Source organism: Vipera berus (genome assembly GCF_964194415.1).
Source record: "Vipera berus genome assembly, chromosome: 7".
NCBI classification, from domain to species: Eukaryota; Metazoa; Chordata; class Lepidosauria; order Squamata; family Viperidae; genus Vipera; species Vipera berus.
The window spans coordinates 46,353,355-46,374,060 of record NC_138209.1 but is presented as its reverse complement, the minus strand read 5'-3'; the positions used below and the strand labels follow the sequence as shown (position 1 = coordinate 46,374,060).

Here is a 20,706-nt window from a genome sequence, read left to right as displayed (position 1 = left end):
CCAGAGGATGCCCTGCCAATCCTGACAAGGCACCCTGCCACCTGGTGGTGATAGTGGCTTATCTGTGTGTGACATCCCCTCTGTACATAACATCTACTATCCAGAAATATCTCCATTAACATTAGTGAGAGGGAAGTGGTACAGAATCTGTTTCCTGCAATCCCTTTTACTATTTTCTTTCTAAATCAATCTGGAATGTTGTGAATGCATTCATACTGTATGTAAACCTGATTCACCAAGAAGGCAATTAGAGCATTAATGACAGCCAGGGCTTTTTTTGTCATAGAATGCACAGAACAGTGTTCCGACACCTTTTTTCAATGGAATTTATGGAACTAAAAAAAGTTCAGCCAGACCTTCCAACTTCTTGTGGGGAAAAAAAAAGATCTCACAAGGAGCTGGAAGGTCTGACGGAATTTTTAGTCCCACAAACTCCGTTTCCCTGCAGCAGAAGAGAAACACGTCAGAGCTGGAAAGCAAAGAAATGCTTTCGGGAAGAGGGAGGAGTTGCACCGGAAGGAGAAGCAGCAGGAAACGGGGCTGCCATTTCCAGAAGGGAGAAGGGAGATGTGGGGCAATGCAGGGCAGCAAGTAAGTGCTGTTCTCTGCTCTGCATCCCTGTGCAAAGCTGCTGTGTTCGCCATTCTCCGTGGGACAGGTGACAAAAGGACTGGCGGAGGGAGGCAGTGGGGGAGGCTTGTGCCCCCCGGTCATGGCGCAAGCCACAGGAGAGTTGGTGGAGGACAAGGAGGTGGCGGCTGTACCCTGGCAGGTGATCTGCGGGGCGAAGCTTAAAGAAAGCCCCTCCAGCAGTGCACAGCGGCAGCAGAGCCGTTCACCATCACTCCCCTCTAGCTCCGAAATGGCGGAGGGGGACCAGGACTATGCCACCCATCCCATCCACCTTAGCATGGCAGTCCGGCTCTGGAGGGGGTGAAAGGTTGCCGATCAAGGAATGTCCTGGCCTGAGTTCCGGCATCTTTTTTCTTACAAAAAAACCCCCCACTGATGACAGCATATATTTTTACAACTGTATCTGCTGCTCTGCAGCCTGTTTTTCCTTTCTGTAGAATTTGGTGTATGGCATATTGTCTTTGAATTGATGTCTCTATTAGGGTAAGTGTTGTGTAGCGGGTTCTTTGGCGCAGGAATGAAGATGAGGCAAGTGAGCTCAGGAAAACTCATGGTTTATTGCTTGCAGAATCTGAACTGAACAAATGGCTTTAACTAGCCGCAATATATAGTCTAGCCCCTAGGCGGCAGCCAATAGGTTTGAAGCAACCATTGCGGCCTAGGGATAGCCAATTGCAGCACTGGAGACTTGTAGTCTGGGTTGCTAGAGAGCCGTTAGCTGCTCCAGCAACCCACGTGGTATTACTAATGAGCCCAATACATAACACCCCTCCCCTCTTAGATCAGACAATATTATAACACAAGTTAGTCTTAATGCAAATATCAAGACTCCTTATCAAAACAACATTAAATAATAGTAATAGAGAAAAACCCATATAGGTTATAGTGTTAATAAACAACATCTGAATGAATAGGCTTCATTGACAGCACACTAGACAGTTAACATCATAGCACCTGAATGAATAGGCCTTCATTGACAGCACGCCAGACAGTTAACATCATAACACTAGTTCCTGTAATACAGTGGCAAGTTGCAATACAACAATATTATAGCTCTTTATTTTACAATGTAATCAGCAAGATATGAAGGAGGCTTGTGTGCCCTAGTGTCTTGGAGTTCCAGTCACTTTGTGGTCTACCAGCTTACCCAGTGGGCTGGGTAGACCTGTGTCCCTTGGTGCTCCTGAGTCAAGGGGATTAGATGCTCTCTGGCTGGCCTCTCCAGGTTGGCCCACCCCAGAGTCAGACTGATCAGCAGAGTAGGCACAGCAGTTGCTGAAGTCCGGTCGGCTTGCTCCTTCAGGGGATCCATGTTACATTCCTGGACTCCCCACTTCTCCCTCTGGTTCCTCCTCAGTTATGAAGGAAAAACCCTGAGAGTCCATGTGAGGACTGGCTTGGCAGCAATTTTGAGGACCTTGGGAGGGACTTATGATGCAGTCCTCACTTAGTGGCTGTTCTGGAAACCGTTTTCTGAGTTGATCAATGTGGCGTCTGACAACTCGCCCTGCCTCCAACCCACTTCATAAGACAGGGGCCCGGATGCTTTGGTAATTTGACCAGGAACCCACAGATTCCCATGTCCATAGTTTCTGGCCCATACACAATCGCCCACTTGCAGCCCCCTTGGGGGTTTTGGTCGAGAGGCTTCTGCTGCCACTGTATCTGGATGCAACCTGTCCAGTTTAGTGATCAAACGCCTCCCCCAACGTAGTTCTGCAGGACTTTTGCCTGTAGCAGTGCAGGGCATAGAATGCTGGCAGAGTAGAAAATCTGCCAATCTGTGATGCCAGTCACTTGCTACAATGCACTTGAGTGATTCCTTCATTGTCCTCACCATGCGTTCAGCTTGACCATTAGAAGACGGATGAAAAGGCGCAGACGTTGCATGTCTGATGAGATTAGCTCTAAGGAAGGCCTGAAATTCAGCAGCAGTGAATTGGGCCCCATTGTCTGAAACTAAGACATCTGGCAGCCCATGTGTGGCAAAGAGTTTTCTCAGCACCTGGATGGTCCTAGCAGTAGTTATGTTAGGAACTGGAATTACTTCCAGCCATTTGGAGTGGCTATCCACTACTATAAAGAAGAGCTGTCCCTGAAAGGGCCCAGCGTAGTCTATGTGAATCCTAGACCAGGGAGTGTGCGTTTCCTCCCACCTGTGAACTGGAGCCTGTGGCACTTCAGGCCTCGATTGCTGGCATGTATAACAACCATGGACTTGTGCCTCAATGTCCTTATCAAGGCCAGGCCACCAAAGGTAGCTTCTAGCTAAAGCTTTCATTCTGACAATGCCTGGATGGCCTTCATGTAATGACTGTAAAACCCTGTCTCTTAGGGAAGTGGGAATTATGACTCTGTTTGCCCATAAAATGCACCCCTTGTGGGCAGATAACTCATGCCTTCTGACAAAATAGTTCTGAAATTCGAACCTGGGCTTTTATCCAACCAGCTTGTGTATACCCATGACAATACTCTACTAAATGTTCTATCTGTGGCAGTTTCAGCAGCTATGTCCCCCACATGGAGGGGAAATTCAGGTAGGTCCTGTATGGACAGTATTTTAGCAGCTGGAGCCGGATCTGGTTCCATTGGTGGCAGTGGAAGTCTGATGAGGCCATCAGCATGGCCCATTTCTTTGCCTGGTTTGTGAATCAATTTAAAAGTGTATACAGATAGAAAAATAGACCATCTCAGCATTCTTGGAGAAAGTATGTGGGGGGTTTGTTTGTCTGTTGTGAAAAGTCCCAACAGAGGTTTGTGGACTGTAAAGACCGTGAAGTCCCTACCATATAAATAGTCATGGATTTTTTTTATTCCAGCAACGATGGCTAGGGCCTCTTTGTCAATCTGAGCATAGTTGTGCTCAGCAGAGGGCAATGTCCTTGAGTAAAATGCTATAGGAACCTGTGTTCCATTTTTTTCTACGTGACTTAAAACTGCCCCCACCCTATAGGGAGATGCATCGCATGCAAGACATACTGGTTTAGACTCTTTGTGGACTTTTCTGACAATAGTGCTTTTAAGTCCTGGAAACTTTTTTCATGTAAGTTATGCCATTTCCATGGAGCTTTCTTATCTAGAAGCCTGTGGAGGGGCTCTGCTATTGCAGCCTTATGAGGTAGAAATGTGTGATAAAAATTTAGGAGGCCCAAGAATGCTTGTAGCTCTCCTTTGGATTTGGGCCTAGGAGCCATTTTAATGGCCTTCACTTTAGAATCGGCAGGGTGAATGCCATTAGCATTAATTTGGAAACCCAGGAATTCTGTTGAAGGAACCCCAATACTACACTTGCTCTTTTTTAATTTGAGGCCTGTTTTGCGAAGCCTCTGCAAAACAGCCCTGAGCCTACTGGCTAGCACTTCTGGGGATTCCCCTGCAATAAGAACATCAAAATAAGGGCAGACACCCTGAATACCCTTAAATGTACGCTCCATGATCCCCTGGAAAATGCCAGGTGCAACACTGACTCCAAACTGTAAGCGTTTAACTTTGAAAGCCCCCCTGTGAGTCATGATCGTCTGAGCCGCAGCTGTGGCTTCATCAACCGGCAATTGCTGATAGGCCTGTGCTAAATCAAGTTTAGCAAAAATAGTACCCCCTTGCAAGGAGGCTAAAATGTGGTTGACCACTGGGACCAGGTAAGCGTGTTGCTTGAGGGCTTTATTTAGAGCGCATTTATAGTCAGCGCAAATGCGAATTGGCTTTAAGTGGAGTGACTATAGGAGTTTCCCACTCCCCACCATCAACAGGCTGTAAAACGCCCTGTTCTACAAGCTTATCAATTTCTGAATCAATTTTATGTTTTAAGGCAAAGGGGACCCTACGAGGCTTAACCCTGATTGGAACTACGTTGGGATCTAGCTTAAATGAGATAGGCAGGCCTGTGTATGTTCCTAGGGCTGAATCAAAAACATCTGCATAGTCAGGACTTCCGGGTGGCAAGGCGTCGCCGGAGACAGCCATTTCCAGGCTGTCAGCCCCGCGGCTTCGTAGAATTGCCAAAAACAGCTGTTTCGGCGGTTCGGAAGCCCCCTCCTCGGGAGAAGAGGAGGGGGCGAGTACCCAGGTAGGGGTAGAGCTCTCCGGGGCTGCCAGAACTTAAAGTTTTGGCGGCTGAAGGATTGAGCCCCCCCAAAGCCTGGGTTTGCTCCGGGCTGTGCGGCGTTTCTGCTCCGGGCTTTTAGGAGCAGAACAGGGCGTTCGCAACCATCCCTGCCAGCAGGAAAGAACTCTGGAGAATGAGGATGCAGGCAGAGCGATACAGGAGATTCAGGTGAAAGTGGACTTTTGATCTTTAGCTCAATGGACTTTGCAGACTTTGAAAGTGAAAGTGCGTAGCAGGCAATAGTGGGTGAAAATGGCGGCTAAATCTTCTAAAGTCCTTAGAAGCGCGGGGGCTTCCCCGGTGCAGCAGTCTTCGTTGCAAGCTTTATTGCCCCCTGCACCTGCACCTACGCCAGCCCTGACAGTTAAAGATTTGCAGAATGTGATGCAAGAAGCTTTGGAAAAGCAATCGCAGCAATTAGCTGAGATTATAGATGAAAAGCTGGATGAGAAGTTAACAGAAAAACTAGCTGAGGTTATGGATGAAAAGCTGGATGAGAAGTTAACAGAAATAAGGGCGGACATTTTGCTTGCATGTCAAGGCATGGCTATATGTATCGAGCGTTTGGATGAAAGAGTGGAAGATCTCAGCCAAAATAATATCAGATTAGATGCAAAAATGTCAGAGACTGAGAATGTGGTGGATAAAATCGACAGTGACTTGATCTTGGTGCAGTATCACGAGATGGAGTTTGCTGTAAGGATCAGGGGCTTAAAAGAGAATCCTAAAGAAAATTTGAAGGAAATAGTCTCTGAGGCTCTGGAAGGGGTGCTGGGGCGGCCAGCAGATGGAATTGTGGAAGACATAGATAAAATTTTCCATGTCAATTCGTGGATTGCAAGACAAAGGAAACTACCCAGAGATGTGGTGGTTTATTTTACAAAGAGAGCAATTAGAAATGAAGTCATTCAAGCCTCCTACAACACTAAATTTGTAATTGCTGAGCAAGAAGTCTTGGTTTTAAAAGAGATCCCTCCAAGAATTTTAAGGAGAAGAAAGGAGTTTGCTTTTTTAGCACAAGAGCTCAGGCGACGTGATATTAAGTTCAGATGGGAGATACCAGTGGGTATGGTGGTGATGCATGAAGGCATGAGACATCGTCTTACTACAGTGATGCAGGCACGTGATTTTTATAGTAATGTTTTAAAAGCAACCCCCATACCACTTTTGGAATCTACAAAGAAGAATGGCGAGGGAGAGCCTCAAGGTGCTGAAGGAACAACGCAGACAGATGAGAAAGCTACAGGAGTGGATCAAATTTCAGTATCATCGGAAGAAGCTAGAGACCAGAGGATGACGCGTGCTGCTTTGAGACGAATGAGATGAGAGCAAGAACAAGACCAGCAGAAAGTCATGGAACCTCCAAAGCGTACCTATAGCAAAGCTGTGGGAGGGGCGCGACCTAAGAATGTAAAGGGGATTCTGGAAGAAGCGCTCCAAAAGCTTCGGGTCGCTAAGGATGGCGACTAAGCTTTTAACTTGGAATGTTAATGGCTTAAATTCACCACAGAAGAGAAAGAAAATCTTTAAATATTTAAAACAATTTAAGATTGATGTTATTTGCTTACAAGAAACACATATTAGAGTCACGGACCAAAAGTACTTATTAAATTCAAGACTGGGTACACAATTTATTGCTTCTGCAATGAATAAGAAGAATGGAGTGGTTGTTTATATTAAGAATACTTTGACAGCGGAGTTAATTGAAGCAGATAAACAAGGAAGATACGTTATAATAGATTTGTTAATAGAAGGCAAAAAAACGCTTCTGTTTGGATTATATGCTCCTAATCAACAACAAGCAGACTTTTATAGTTTATTACACAGCAAGATTACTCAGTTGGATTATAAATCTTTTATTTTTATGGGAGACTGGAATGGTGTCTTGGATGTACAAATGGACAAGAGTGGTTCTTTTAGAAGTACTCCAAGTCATGCTAAATTGCCTAAATCCTTTTTTGAGATGAAGGATGATTTGGAGCTGTGAGATATTTGGAGAGAAAGGAATTTGCAAGAAAAGGATTATACTTTTTTTCTGATAGACATCAATCTTTTTCTAGGATTGACTTTATATTAATTACCAATGATTTCTTTTCTAGGATTAAGAAGATAAAGATCTGTCCAAGAACTATTTCTGACCATAGTCCAGTCTGGCTAGAGATTGATAAGGATAATAGAGATAGGCGCTCCTGGCGTCTAAATGAGAACCTGTTTAGAAATCAGGAAAATGTGGAAGAATGTAAAAAACAGATGAAGGTTTTTTTTTGAAACCAATATGAATAAGGGTACTTCTATGGAAATGGTTTGGGATGCTAGTAAAGCTTACATGAGAGGTGTGTTAATATATTTGAATAACAAATATATACGTAATTTGGAATTTAGGAGGAAAGAATTAGAGAATGAAATTAGGGAAAAAGAAAAGGCCCTAATTTTGAATCCATCGGATGTGAAAATTAAAGAGGTTATTAATTTATTAAGGGGACAGTTTGATAAGTTGATGGCTGATCAGGTGGCAACTAAATTATGATTTGCTAGACATAATACTTTTTGTAATACCAATAAACCAGGTAGATGGTTAGCTTATTTGTTAAGGAAGAAGCAAAGGGCTTCTAATATAGATAAAATAGAACACAAGGGTAAGGTAGTGTATCAACAGAACCTTATTAAGGAAACTTTTGTTGATTTTTATTCTAAATTATATGCTAGAGATAAGATTAACGAAGCAGATATTGATGTATATTTGAGGAATGCTAGTATTCCGGTTCTTACACAAGAACAAAAGGAAGAGATGAATCAATTGATAACTGATAACTGAGGAAGAAATTCTTTTAGCAATTAAACAATTGAAAGTGGGCAAAGCGCCAGGGACGGATGGGCTGACTGCTGTGTATTATAAAAATTTACAGTTTGAGATGATAAAGACATTAAGGGAATTGTTTCAGACAATTCAAATGGGAGGAGGGGTGCCTCAGTCTTGGAAAACTGCTTTTATTTCTTTGATTCCGAAGGAAGATCAGGATGTCACTCAAGCAAGAAACTATAGACCAATATCACTTTTGAATACGGACTACAAGATATTTGCTAAGGTTTTAGCTAACAGATTAATGAGGGTACTGCAACAGGTAAAACACGCAATAGAAAATATAAATGTTGGGTTTAAACATGATGTGACTACATATAAGGAAATTTTAAGTTTGGAAAGGAATGTATGGCATTTGAAGCCGTATAATCTCTTACGAGGAGAAAAGATTGTTCAAACCTGGTTTCAGTATGGGCAACTACAGGCCAGGTGGAAAGAAGATCAGAAAATTGGTTTTTCAATGATTGATGAAAATTTGGTAAAGCAAATTAGAAATCAGGGTCAAGCACATATCAAACGGATATATCTTGCACTGATAGAAATTGATTCAGAGACAGAACTTGTTAAAGATTGTATGATAAAGTGGGCTCAGAATTTTCAAGAAGTTATTACAATGGATACTTGGGAAAAGATTTGGGTGAGAAATGTAAAATTTACGCAAGCTCAAAACTTAAGAGAGAACTTTTATAAAATGTTTTATAGATGGCATTTAGATCCTAAAAAATTAGCAAGTATGTATCCGAACTACCAGCCTAAATGTTGGAGGTGTGGTGGTGAAGATGCAACGTATTTTCATATATGGTGGACCTGTAAAAAGGTTAAAGCATTTTGGATTAAAATCTGGTGGAATATGCAGAAGATATTTAAGAAAAGGATAAAGTTTTGTCCGCAATTGTTTTTACTGGGCATTATTACTGATACTACTGTTGTGGACACTAAGTTGATGTTGAACTTAATTACGGCAGCAAGACTTTTAGTAGGGCAATACTGGAAGAAGGAAGAACTGCCGACTATAGAAGAATGGACTTTAAAAGTTTCTAACCTGGCGGAAATGGCAAAGATCTCGGCGTATTTGAAAGACCATTCGCAACAGCGATATATTGTGGAGTGGAAAAAATGGATTGATTACATCCAGAATAAATATGGGACTAAAAAGTTTCATTTAGCATTTGAATAAGTATTGATGTGATATTTATATTGCTTGTAGTCATTTTACAAGAGTTAAAGTGCGATAGACTTAATAACTTATTGTTGTTAGCATATGGTAGATTATGATTGTTTTTACTTTTATACCTTGTATTTAGCTCTGGGAAGTCGGGGAGGGGGGAAGGGGAGGGAGGGGGGTTGGGGTGGGTTGGGAAGGGGGGGTTGGGAGGGGTTTTGTTTTGTTAAAGATAAAATGTACTGAAAAACTCTTTCAATAAAAAAAAATCTGCATAGTCCTCGCATACTGACGCGAGGTCTGCAGTTTGTGTCCGGTTTATACCAGTAATCTGAATACCTAAGGCATCAAACCAATCGAGTCCAATGAAACTCGTTCTCTGGCCCCCTACTACTATGACATCCAGGTGCCCAAAAAAACCCTTAAATTTTACCGTCAAAGTGGCTTCTCCCTTAACTTTAACTTGAGCATTTTGAAAGTCAGTTAGGATTATGTCTAAGGGCCTTAGTTTGGCCCAATTGTTACTGCGCCTACACACGTAAGTTAAAAGTGTCTTGAGAAATAATGGAGACTGCAGAGCCACAGTCCAATTCCATCTTATATGGAATTCCTTGTAGCTCTACCAAGAATCTGAGTTTAGGTTTGAGGGGGCGTCAGGCGCTGGTACAGCACATGCTTCTATGGCTTCTGAAGAACCCCACACTAACTGGACCCTGGGCCCCAGTACCTCTCCTAGCCGGTTCTTCCGACTGGTGTTTGGGTGGCTGGTCCCTCTGGCGGGCTCTGCAAACTGCTGCAATGTGGCCTGTTCTGCCACAAGCTCTGCACATGGCTGATTGGAATCTGCAATTGGCGTGACAATGGTTGCCACCGCACCCTTTACATCTAGGTAAGAGAACTGTCTTGTAAGTGTTCTCTTGCTGCTGGCTGTTGTGGCGTTTCATGTTGAGTTGCTTTTGGAGTATGTTGATTTCAGGCTCTTCTTCCTCGGAAGATTCTTCAGTGTGTTTGGTGTTCCTTCATGCTTTGTCATTTTGGCAGGCTGTACTGTTTGAACTGCACCCCCGGCAGCTTCGGCGGCCATTACTTCGTCTTGTGCTTCTGAAAACGTTAAGTTTGGTCTGGCAAAGAGTCTCTGCTGAAGCGTTCGGTCCTGTAGGCCGCAGACAAGCCGGTCTTGTAGTCGCTCTTCTAAGTTTGAAAATTTGCAAAGACGTGCAGCTTGCCTCAGGCTTGCTATGAATTCTGAAGCTGATTCGCCGGGTTGCTGCACTCTCTGGTTGAACTTGAACCGCCAAGCCATTTCAGACATCTTGGGCTGGAAATGTCTGGTTAGCTCCTTTTTGAGTTCTGCATAGGAGACCACTTCTATCGGTGTCAGAGCAAAGAGGTGCTCGGCCAAATCAAAGGTTGCTGGACCGCACAGGCAGAGTAGCATTGTGGCCTTCAGTCCTTCTTCCGCAATCTGGTTTGCCCAGAGGTAGTTTTCTACCTGGGACAAATAAGATGGCCATTCCTCTGGGTGCTTCACGTCGAATTCTCAAATTCTCCCAACCTTCGGCATTCTGTCTTAGCTGGTTCCTGCAGTTTCTTCCAATCCTGCTTCCCAGGCTCAGGGAATGAGTCCACTGAGCACGAGGTCGCTAGCGTACCTTGCTAGCCAACCTTGAAGGGGGTGAAATGCCTTTTCCCTCTGGCGTGCGCTGCCTTCCCCTCGTAGACTTCAGCTCTTTTTCAGGGAAACAGGATCCCACCTTCATCACCAGTGTTGTGTAGCGGGTTCTTTGGCGCAGGAATGAAGACGAGGCAAGTGAGCTCAGGAAAACTCATGGTTTATTGCTTGCAGAATCTGAACTGAACAAATGGCTTTAACTAGCCGCAATATATAGTCTAGCCCACGGGTCGGCAACCCGCGGCTCCGGAGCCGCATGCGGCTCTTTGAGCCGTCTCCTGCGGCTCCCAGCCGCCCGGTGCGCACGCACCTCTTTGAACGGGCAGTGGTGCACGTGCACCTCTCCAAATGGAGAGTGGCACTGCCCGTTTGGAGAGGTGCGCGCGCACCTCCCCAAACCCTTGGAGAGGTGCGCGCGTACCTCCGCGCGAACGGGCAGAGGTGCCGCTCTTTGAGGAAGCTGTAGCGGCCCGTCTCCGAAGCTGCCGCTTTCGGCAGCTTTGCAGATGGGCCGCGGCAGCTTCCTCAAAGAGCAGCGCCCCTGCCCATTCTGAGAGGTGCGCGCGCACCTCTCCGAACGACCGGAAGTGCGCGCGCACCTCCCCAAACCTTTGGAGAGGTGCGCGTGTACCTCCGCGCGAACGGGCAGAGGTGCCGCTCTTTGAGGAAGCTGTCGCGGCCCGTCTACGAAGCTGCCGCTTTTGGCAGCTTTGCAGACGGGCCGCGGCAGCTTCCTCAAAGAGCAGCGCCCCTGCCCATTCTGAGAGGTGCGCGCGCACCTCCGAACGACCGGAAGTGCGCGCGCACCTCCCCAAACCTTTGGAGAGGTGCGTGCGTACCTCTGCGCGAACGGGCAGAGGTGCCGCTCTTTGAGGAAGCTGTAGCGGCCCGTCTCCGAAGCTGCCGCTTTCGGCAGCTTTGCAGATGGGCCGCGACAGCTTCCTCAAAGAGCAGCGCCCCTGCCCATTCTGAGAGGTGCGCGCGCACCTCTCCGAACGACCGGAAGTGTGCGTGCACCTCCCCAAACCTTTGGAGAGGTGCGCGCGTACCTCCGCGCGAACGGGCAGAGGTGCCGCTCTTTGAGGAAGCTGTCGCGGCCCGTCTACGAAGCTGCCGCTTTCGGCAGCTTTGCAGACGGGCCGCGACAGCTTCCTCAAAGGGCGGCACCTCTGCCCGTTCGCGCGGAGGTACGCGCGCACCTCTCCAAAGGTTTGGGGAGGTGCGCGCGCACCTCCGGTCGTTCGGAGAGGTGCGCGCGCACCTCTCAGAATGGGCAGGGGCGCTGCTCTTTGAGGAAGCTGCCGCGGCCCGTCTGCAAAGCTGCTGAAAGCGGCAGCTTTGCACACGGGCCGTCGCCGTCGGGCAACCGGGAACCGGTTCCATCTCACTTTAAAAAAAATTGGCAACCGCGTGCGTCCGCGCATGCGCAAAAAACCGTTTTGCGCATGCGCAAAACATTTTTTACGCATGCGCGTGCATGGACACACGCACGCGGCTCCCACTTTTTTTAATTTGTGATGGAACCGGTTCCCAGTGGCTCTTTTCCTTTTTTAGGTTGCCGACCCCTGGTCTAGCCCCTAGGCAGCAGCCAATAGGTTTGAAGCAATCATTGCCACCTAGGGATAGCCAATTGCAGCACTGGAGACTTGTAGTCTGGGTTGCTGGAGAACCGTTAACTGCTCCAGCAACCCACGTGGTATTACTAATGAGCCCAATACATAACAGTAACTGTTTAGCTTTTATTAGATGGAAAATATTCCCTTCCCAAGCTGAAAATGGTGTAATTATTTTATTTATTTATTTATTTATTTATTTATTTATTTATTTATTTATTTATTTATTTATTTATTTTAATTCCATTTATATCCCGCCCTTCTCCGAAGACTCAGGGCGGCTTACAAGCTTAGCAGTATTACAAGATAACAGGCACTTCTTTCAAGAAGTATAAGTAATTGCTATTTTCTCAAAAGAATAAAAGCATTCATATGGCAGAAATATGGTGTAGTAGTTTAGGCATCAGGCTAGAAACTAGGAGACTGTGAGTTCTAGTCCTGCCTCAGGCATGAAGCCAGCTGGGTCACTTTGAGCCAGTCACTCACTCTCAGCCCAAACCACCTCACAGGTTGTTGTGCAAAAAATCGGAGAAAGGAGTATAAGCTATTATTTATAAAATAATAATGGTGGGCTTTTAAAAAAACCCACTAAAGGCCTAAACCTTTCATCTCCTGTTGCAGTTATTAAAAAGCTACAAGCTCACATCTACACTTTGGCTGATGTGAGCTCTAAATAAGGAACAAAATATCTCATGATCCTAACAGTGGGTATTTTATCTTGAGATTATATTAACACAAGGCATGGAACACTTTCAATATAAAACAATACACATAGGCACCAGCCTGGGACTATGTGCATCATATACACTTATTGTAATATTTTTATCCCAACTTCGTAAGTAATTCAAGGCACAACTATCCTGTGAGGTTGGTGGGGCTGAGAGTGAGTGACTGGCCCCAGGTTGCTCAGCCAGCTTTCATGCCTAAGTCAGGACTAGAACTCAGTCTCCTGGTTGCTAGGCCAGGATCTTTACCACTACACTAAACTGGCTTATTCTCTTTGTCTTATATATTCACATAGAGCTTAGTTTAATGCAGAGACATTGGACTATAGTCCGGACTACAACGTCCTATGCCTCTAGCCAATATGGCAGTTGTACATCATTAATTATCTGTAATACAACCAAAAGTAGAGTTTCTCTATGCCTAAGTCAATACTTCTATATTTTACAAGATTTCCAAAACAGAACACTTTTGCTAACATGAGCAGAATTTATTGTAAATTATAAATCATGGATTTATACTTTTTGGATTATGCTTATTGATATTCACACTTTGTTTAAGCTTAATAGCAATTTTAGTCATATAATGTATTCAGTTACTCATTACTAAATAACTAATGATATATTGGGGAAGTATAACCGCCATGACATTTCCGAATCCCTTCTTGGTTCAACCATTCATTCATTCATTTATTCATATGCATTTAATACTAATATAGTTTTTCCTATTTAATTTCCGTTTGAAATACCTAATAAAAAAATTAAAATACAAGACAATGAATGCCCCAGGTTCCCCATTTCAATTCAGTAAAAGTGATACTTACATGGAAGCATTAGTTCCTAGTTCATATTGAAATTAGAGAGGGCAATGGAATTGAAGTAGATATGTTTATGTGCAATCAGCCTTGTATGATTTCAAAATATGTGATACTACTGCTTAGTATGGTTGGTGTAACCCACAGGTCTGCAAACCGCGGCTCCGGAGCCGCATGCGGCTCTTTCAGCCATCTCCTGCGGCTCCCAGTCCTCTGCCATGTGCAGTCCAAAAAAAAAAGTGAGACTAAAAAAGTTCAATCAATTCAAATATGCAGGGTAGGTGCATATCTCGCCTTGGCTCCACGCTTCAGTCAAACCCTGTTCTGCGCATGTACGTGCATGTGCAAACATTTTTTGCAGCTCCCAGTTTTTCCTTTTGTGAGGGAACCGGTTCCGAGTGGCTCTTTCACTGTTTCAGGTTGCTGACCCCTGGTGTAACCAAATAAGATAGGCCCATATGCTGGTTACAAGCTGAGACTGCCTCTGAAATTCGCAATATACATTAATTAAACTAAGTCCAACCTTGGCAACTTTAGGACTCGTGGACATCAACTCCCAGAATAACCGCGTCAGCCTCTAAGTTAAGTTGGGTGGTTTAAATTTTCTATCAATCCAAGCCCAAGTTTCAAGAAAAATGGAGTTTCTAGGCCAAGGAGGGACTGTGCATTACAATATTTTACCAAACTTTACTCAAAAGTAGTTGAAGAAACTTGGGTGGCAGCTAAATTACAAAATATTCTACCATAAGAAGGTGGAAATGAGACCATGAAAATATGTAGTCTCAGCAATGCTCCAGAAGTGTAAGATGTTATAGTGATACCCTAATTAGTGTAGCACTATTTAATAATTGTTATTGGGGTAAGGTGTCTCCTTTTGTTCTGATGTCTATACTGAATATCTAACAATTCCTTACCATTAAAAAAAAGCATCAGTTCCATCATCTGAACTAAAAATATACATACATACATACATCTATGTACATATGCATTAATGTTTAGCTGATTTTCTGCTGAATTGACTTTCTAAATTATAAAGGCCTTGTTTTACTTGCCATAAAAGCTTTTGAATGAACTGAATTTTTAACATCACCCATTTTTATCAACCGTAATTACAGATACAACTTCTAGAGAATAATGCTATTAAAACCTTAGAATAGTACAAACCAATTTAAAATGAGACATCAGAATGACAATAGCAACATTGCACTGCTGTGTCCATCCTTTTGTATGTATGATTTTGTGATATGTCTATAAAAGAGGTAGGGCTTGTATCATATCAGTACAACACTGCATTTGTTGTATGCCATCTACATATGCCTTTGAGTATAATTGTTTACATTTTCTACAAGCAACAAGCTTGTTTTGCCCACTATAGAATTACTCCAGAAACAACCCTTTCACTAAAGAGTTGATTTCTTTCTGTTTCAGTAATAAACTATAGGTCAGTGGAATATTTTTGTTCCCCTATGGAACTGCTTTTATCCAAGTTCAGGTTTGCTAGTTTCTAAAGTTATTAAGACGAGCTTTTCCCAATATTAAGCTCTTGAGATGTATTTAGATTAAAAATTCTTCATTCCCACTGTCACAAGAATAGGGTTACTGCCTAGGAATACTAAGGTTGTAATCCAGTGCCAGAAAGCGAAAACTGGTTAAGATCAGAAAATTCTATTTCGCTAATGTGTCAAAATTATTTCTTTATGATAAAGCTGTGTGGGAAACTATGATTTATTGGCTGATTTGCCATCCTCTTGCTTTCTGTACCAACTGGGACATAAAATAGTCATAAAGGTCCAGACAAAAAGAATGGGAAACAAATAAGAATAATCAGGCAATATTTTTTTTTAAGTATGAGCGCATAGTGACTTTTTAAAATTGCAGTATAAAAACATTTACTCAAATTAAATGCAGAAATATTTATTTTGGCTTCCTTGTGGAGTTTTTTTGGATGGAAATTTTTGTTTATAAAATATAGAAATAGCCAACACTAAGCATACTTTTGAACTCCAATATAACAAGTGATTTAATACTTTAAGAATATGGGTTTGAACAATGGTATGCAATAAGGACACCCATGTATGAAATTATGCAACTGGGTAGTGCATTATAATCACACTCTTTAGTGCAAACTTCATTGTGCTTGTTTACATATATTTAACACAAATTAATTACTGTTTTATGGGAAAACTCAAACATGGGTTACTACAAGGCATTTCAATTCTATCCATCCCTCAGAAAAATATACAGATGCAGGTAAAAGGTATGTTCAAGCATCCTTCCCCATTCCAATATACATATACATATACATATATATATATGTGTGTGTGTGTGTATGTATACATATATATATATATATATATATATATATATATATATATATATATATATATATATATATATATATATATATATATATATATATATATATAACACATATATATATACATACATATATATATACATATATATACATGCATACATATACGTATACGTATACATATATATATATATATATATATATATATATATATATATATATATATATATATATATATATATATATACACACACACACACACACACACACACACACACACACACACACACACACACAGGTAAAAGGTAGGTATGTTCAAGGTTCAAGCATCCTTCCCCATTCCAATACACACACACACACACACACACACACACACACACACACATTACAGTCCATTCCCTGTCTGTTACAGAAGCATGGCTAATTTTGTATCCTATCAAATTCTCAATATTCTTTGCTCAGTGAGTAAGAAGCAGAAGGTAACTTTGTACAAGACCCAGTAAATTAAATGATCAAGATTAAGCTGTACTGCTGAGGCAATCTAATGGTTGGCAATGTATGAACATGCCTTAGTCCCATTACGTACTGAAATTCCATCCACAACCATGTGTATTTTATAACATGATGCCACTATGGCCCAACTATCCCTGTAGCTCATGAAGCTGACATCTTGGATTATATAGGAAGTTTTATCTGGAGTCTCTGCCAAATTCTAAAGCTAAAATATATGATTATTTATTCTGTGGTTCATTGCATTAATACAACATTAAATAAAGCTTTGAAAAAAATCAGTTGATAACATAGGCAGCCAAGATTCTGCCCAAATTTTACATCCAACCACAAATAAGGTTCAGTTTCCTATCAGTGTTCCTTTGTTGTGATGCAATAAAAATCTCCATATATCAAATATTTTGGAAAATGATTACCAGCTGTACAATGTAATAAAAACAACTGAATGTGGTAGCAACACACATATCCCTTTATATGCCTTGAGAGTCACATTTTTGGCTGAAGTCTTAAATAACTTACAAATCACATAGATAACATATACAGTTTTAAGGCGCATTGAGGAAATTGTATGTCACTGTAAAAAAATGGTCTGCGACACAAGTGGACAGTAAGGCAGAGTTCAAATTTTCTTCAGTTTTCCTATGTTGAATACCCCTTTGTGTAGAAGTTAATGATTGCACTGTTTCCTTCCACATATTTGTTATAGTCTGTTCATAGATATGATGGTTAATAGCAAATGCCATTCTCTCTAATAGTTTTACATCTGGACATTAGCATAGAGTTCTTCTATTTGAGAGCTGAAATATTTGCGTAGCTCAGGTCTCTTTGCCTTTAAGGTTGGTGTTAGCAGGCCATTCTCAACAGAGAACATTTCAGAGTGAAGGGCAATGCCTCTGATCTGAAAAAAATGGAGGTTAAATCAGACTTTGCAAATTTTTTGTTTACAACAATGTTACACATTCATTGCAATTAGACTGTGAAAGAACAGAAATCATTATCTGAACCAGTTTATTTTAAGCAGTAATGATGCTCCGTATCAGTAAGGATTTAATATGGGTCCTGAATTAAATAGACTGTTTATTGAACCAATCACCCCTCTTTTTAAGAAAAAACAATTTTCTCTCTTTCCTTTAAAAATAAAATCCTAGTCTTAATGCAAGGGTAGGTTAATTTTTTCCTTAAAGATTAGATCTTGCTAATTTCATTGTAATTAGCCAGTTAATGTTTGTAACTCTAGAGCCCAAAATGACAATGAGGTAGAAAGTTATGGTACAGGCAGGCTAATAGTAGGCAAACATTTGAGATTCTCACCTGTTCAAATGACTTCAAGCCAAATTCCTTTCCTATCTTCAACATATCTTCCAGAATGTATTTTTTTATATCCTGTTGGGATTCAGAGAATAGTGTTACAGAACAATATGACAACAATATGAGTCTTAATGTCAGAATCCATTTATATCACATTTCATAATTGTATAGGTAGAACAACGTGCTATTTCTGGGGATTCTGCCATCTCTCCGAGGGGGGGGGGGGGAGAGGATGGTTACTAAAGCGATTTTCAAACAACAGGGGATGTTTTACTGGGGAAGGGAGGGGGGACAGACAGGTCTGGATTGTATCTTCATTTACAACTGAAAAGGAAAGCAATAACCATAAAACCAAGGAGAGTTCCCTTTCCCATGGAAGGACCTGACACCTAGCAACTGACGACAGCCTGACCAAATGGATGAGGGGAGGGGCTGGAATGGGAATGGTTTATATAGGATTGAAATGTAACTTTTCTCAGATTCCGTCTTGTATTCCCACAATCGATTCCATCCTAGTAAACATTTTCCTTTTGGACTAAACTTGCATCCAAGAGTTCTTATTTCCTAAGATGTGGATTGAGGTGGGTCCTGACACTTAATTATATTATATTTTGTAGACCACAAATAATAAATAAGGTTCATTGCACTTATTTAACTTAAAAAGGCTAATTAGAAGATACCTTTGCAAAAAAATCAGGCAATGATTTATTTCTTTGCTATACAACCTCTACACACAAGTTAGGTAAGTCTACACCATGATAGCAAGACTAGAAGGCACAAAAATGACCCAACCCTAGCCTGTGGGTCACTCAAGAAGGTTAAGAATAATTATTTTGCCAATATTTTAACAACACTGTAGGTTAATAACGGGGACTGTACTGAGTTTTTTGTTCTGACTATGCAAATTCACCAGCGTTGCAATTATAATGAAACCAACGCAAAACATGAGTTGACTCCTTATTTAAGTTGTTTTATGTTTTAAGTGATTGACCCGTTCTCTGCTTCGTGGGTTTCTCATATTACTTGAACTTAATTATATTTTATTTCCTTTTTCCTTTAATAACAGGTTTCCTGACATTTCATTGGCAACCATGGCTGGCATCTTCAGAGGCAAGATGGTGTGCCAATTTCTTTTGCTTACTATTTTTTTGTGCTTTGCATAATGATTACTAAAACACAATCATATGATAGATGCATATGTATGAATGTAATCTTTTAACTGTGAAAACAGGAAATCCAAACAGTTCAAATGAATATAAAGGGTTTATTGCAAGCTGAAATTCTCTATAAGAATCTGAACTACTAATGGTCAAAGCAAATTGGTGGTAGATAAGAGTCAACAGAATTCAAGGTGGGCTGGTCTTAGATCCCTTGTGGGCACAATGGGAGTTGAGACTGATGATGCATTTGACCCCTCCCTTGGGCTCAGCCTGATCATCTCCTACTGGAAACTACATGGATAAATAAAGCTTTAAAAACAAGCAAGCTTACACATACTACTAGGGATTGTAATCAGAAAAAAACACCTACTTTGTTTTTGCACAATTCTTCATAAGAGCCTCCCAGGCCTTTTTTCTTAGCCCAGATTACCAATATGTCTGGATCTGGTACCACAATTCCTATTAGGAAAGCCTGAAGCCAGATAAGAACAAATAAATACTTAAACTGTTATTACTGGATCAGCCACTTCCCAAAAGTTTTATTGGCAAAGGGTGAAGCCAAGTTGCACCTTTTGCCGCAACAGAAAACAAAAGTTCTGTGTTGAAGTACCAAAGCTGTGGAAGACCGCCCCTTGCAGATCAGATCAATCTCTTTCTTTGGTCTATCTTCACAGCAGAAGAACATTTATTCTTGAAAAAATGTTTTTATTCACTTTAGACATTTCTAAGACATTCTTAGAAACAAATACTTACCTGCAAACTTTCACCATGGACAAACACCTGGGCAACAGGCTCACTCCTCATATATATATTCTCTATTTTTTCTGGTGCTATATATTCTCCTTGTGCAAGTTTGAATATGTTTTTTTTCCTATCAATTATCTTCAGGGTACCATTCTATAAAACCAGTAGAAAAAGAAACTTACTTCAATTCATAAAAGGCTCATGCTTTACGTTATCTCATAATCAATGAGAGCCGAGTGCAAGATAAATTCTGAAGAACATTCAATTAAAAGCCAAGATTACCACTAAGAAATAATTTGTTTGAACAGTACAAGTAGACTGTCTCTGTAAGTTATTTCAACGGCCCACAGCCCATGGTAGTTGTATTTTGACACCAAGATAGGAAAACATAAAACATTTATTTATGCATACATCAAATTTGTTTACTGCCCATTTCGTTGTGCTCTTATAATCTTATTCAGGTAGTCCTCGACTTACAACCATTCATTTAGTGACAGTTCACTGAAAAAAGTGACTGATGACCCGTTTTCACACTTACAACTACTGCAGAATCCCCATGATTTCGTGATCAAAATTTGAGCACTTGACAGCTGGCATGTATTTATGACAGTTTTACTGTCCCAGGGTCATGTGATCAGTATTTGTAACTTTCCCAGCTGGCTTCCGACAAACAGTCAGTGGGGGAAGCCAGATTCGCTTAACAACTGCATTATTCACTAATAACAGTAGTGATTCGTTTCATAGCTGTGGCATAAAGGTCTTAAAATGGCACCTCATTTAACAAGTGCCTTGCTTACAATAGAAACTTTGAACTCAGTTGTGTTGTAAGTCGAGGACTACCTGTATGATCTTCTGATAGGAAAAGAAATGTTCAATTGTCTTGAAAGTAATTTACCAAGGAAATTGTTATAAATGTTTACAATAAATATCTACTATGGTGCCTTCCATCACACCAGCTTATGCTGATCTGGGACTGGCAATGCACATACAAACTTTCAACAGTTTTTCTGTGACTGAACAGACTCACTTCCAACTTAGCTACAGCACAAGAAAAATACACAGTGAAAATAGGCTTTTTGCTTATGTCC

At 41.6% G+C, this 20,706-nt stretch overlaps 1 protein-coding gene across 3 annotated transcripts in view; it reads right to left on the bottom strand.

The window, feature by feature from the left end:
- Window positions 1–16,128: 16,128 nt before the first annotated feature.
- The window catches only part of ACSL1 (acyl-CoA synthetase long chain family member 1), a 38,085-nt gene continuing 33,507 nt past the window's right edge, over window positions 16,129–20,706 (bottom strand). For all 3 annotated transcript variants that reach the window (XM_081333085.1, XM_081333083.1, XM_081333084.1), the window contains exons 18-21: window positions 19,628–19,771; window positions 19,245–19,346; window positions 17,718–17,789; window positions 16,129–17,304 (exon numbers count right to left, since the gene is read on the bottom strand). In XM_081333085.1, the coding sequence (XP_081189211.1) occupies window positions 17,164–17,304; window positions 17,718–17,789; window positions 19,245–19,346; window positions 19,628–19,771 (459 nt within the window). In that variant the 3' untranslated portion in view covers window positions 16,129–17,163. The remainder of the gene's footprint in view (window positions 17,305–17,717; window positions 17,790–19,244; window positions 19,347–19,627; window positions 19,772–20,706) is intronic.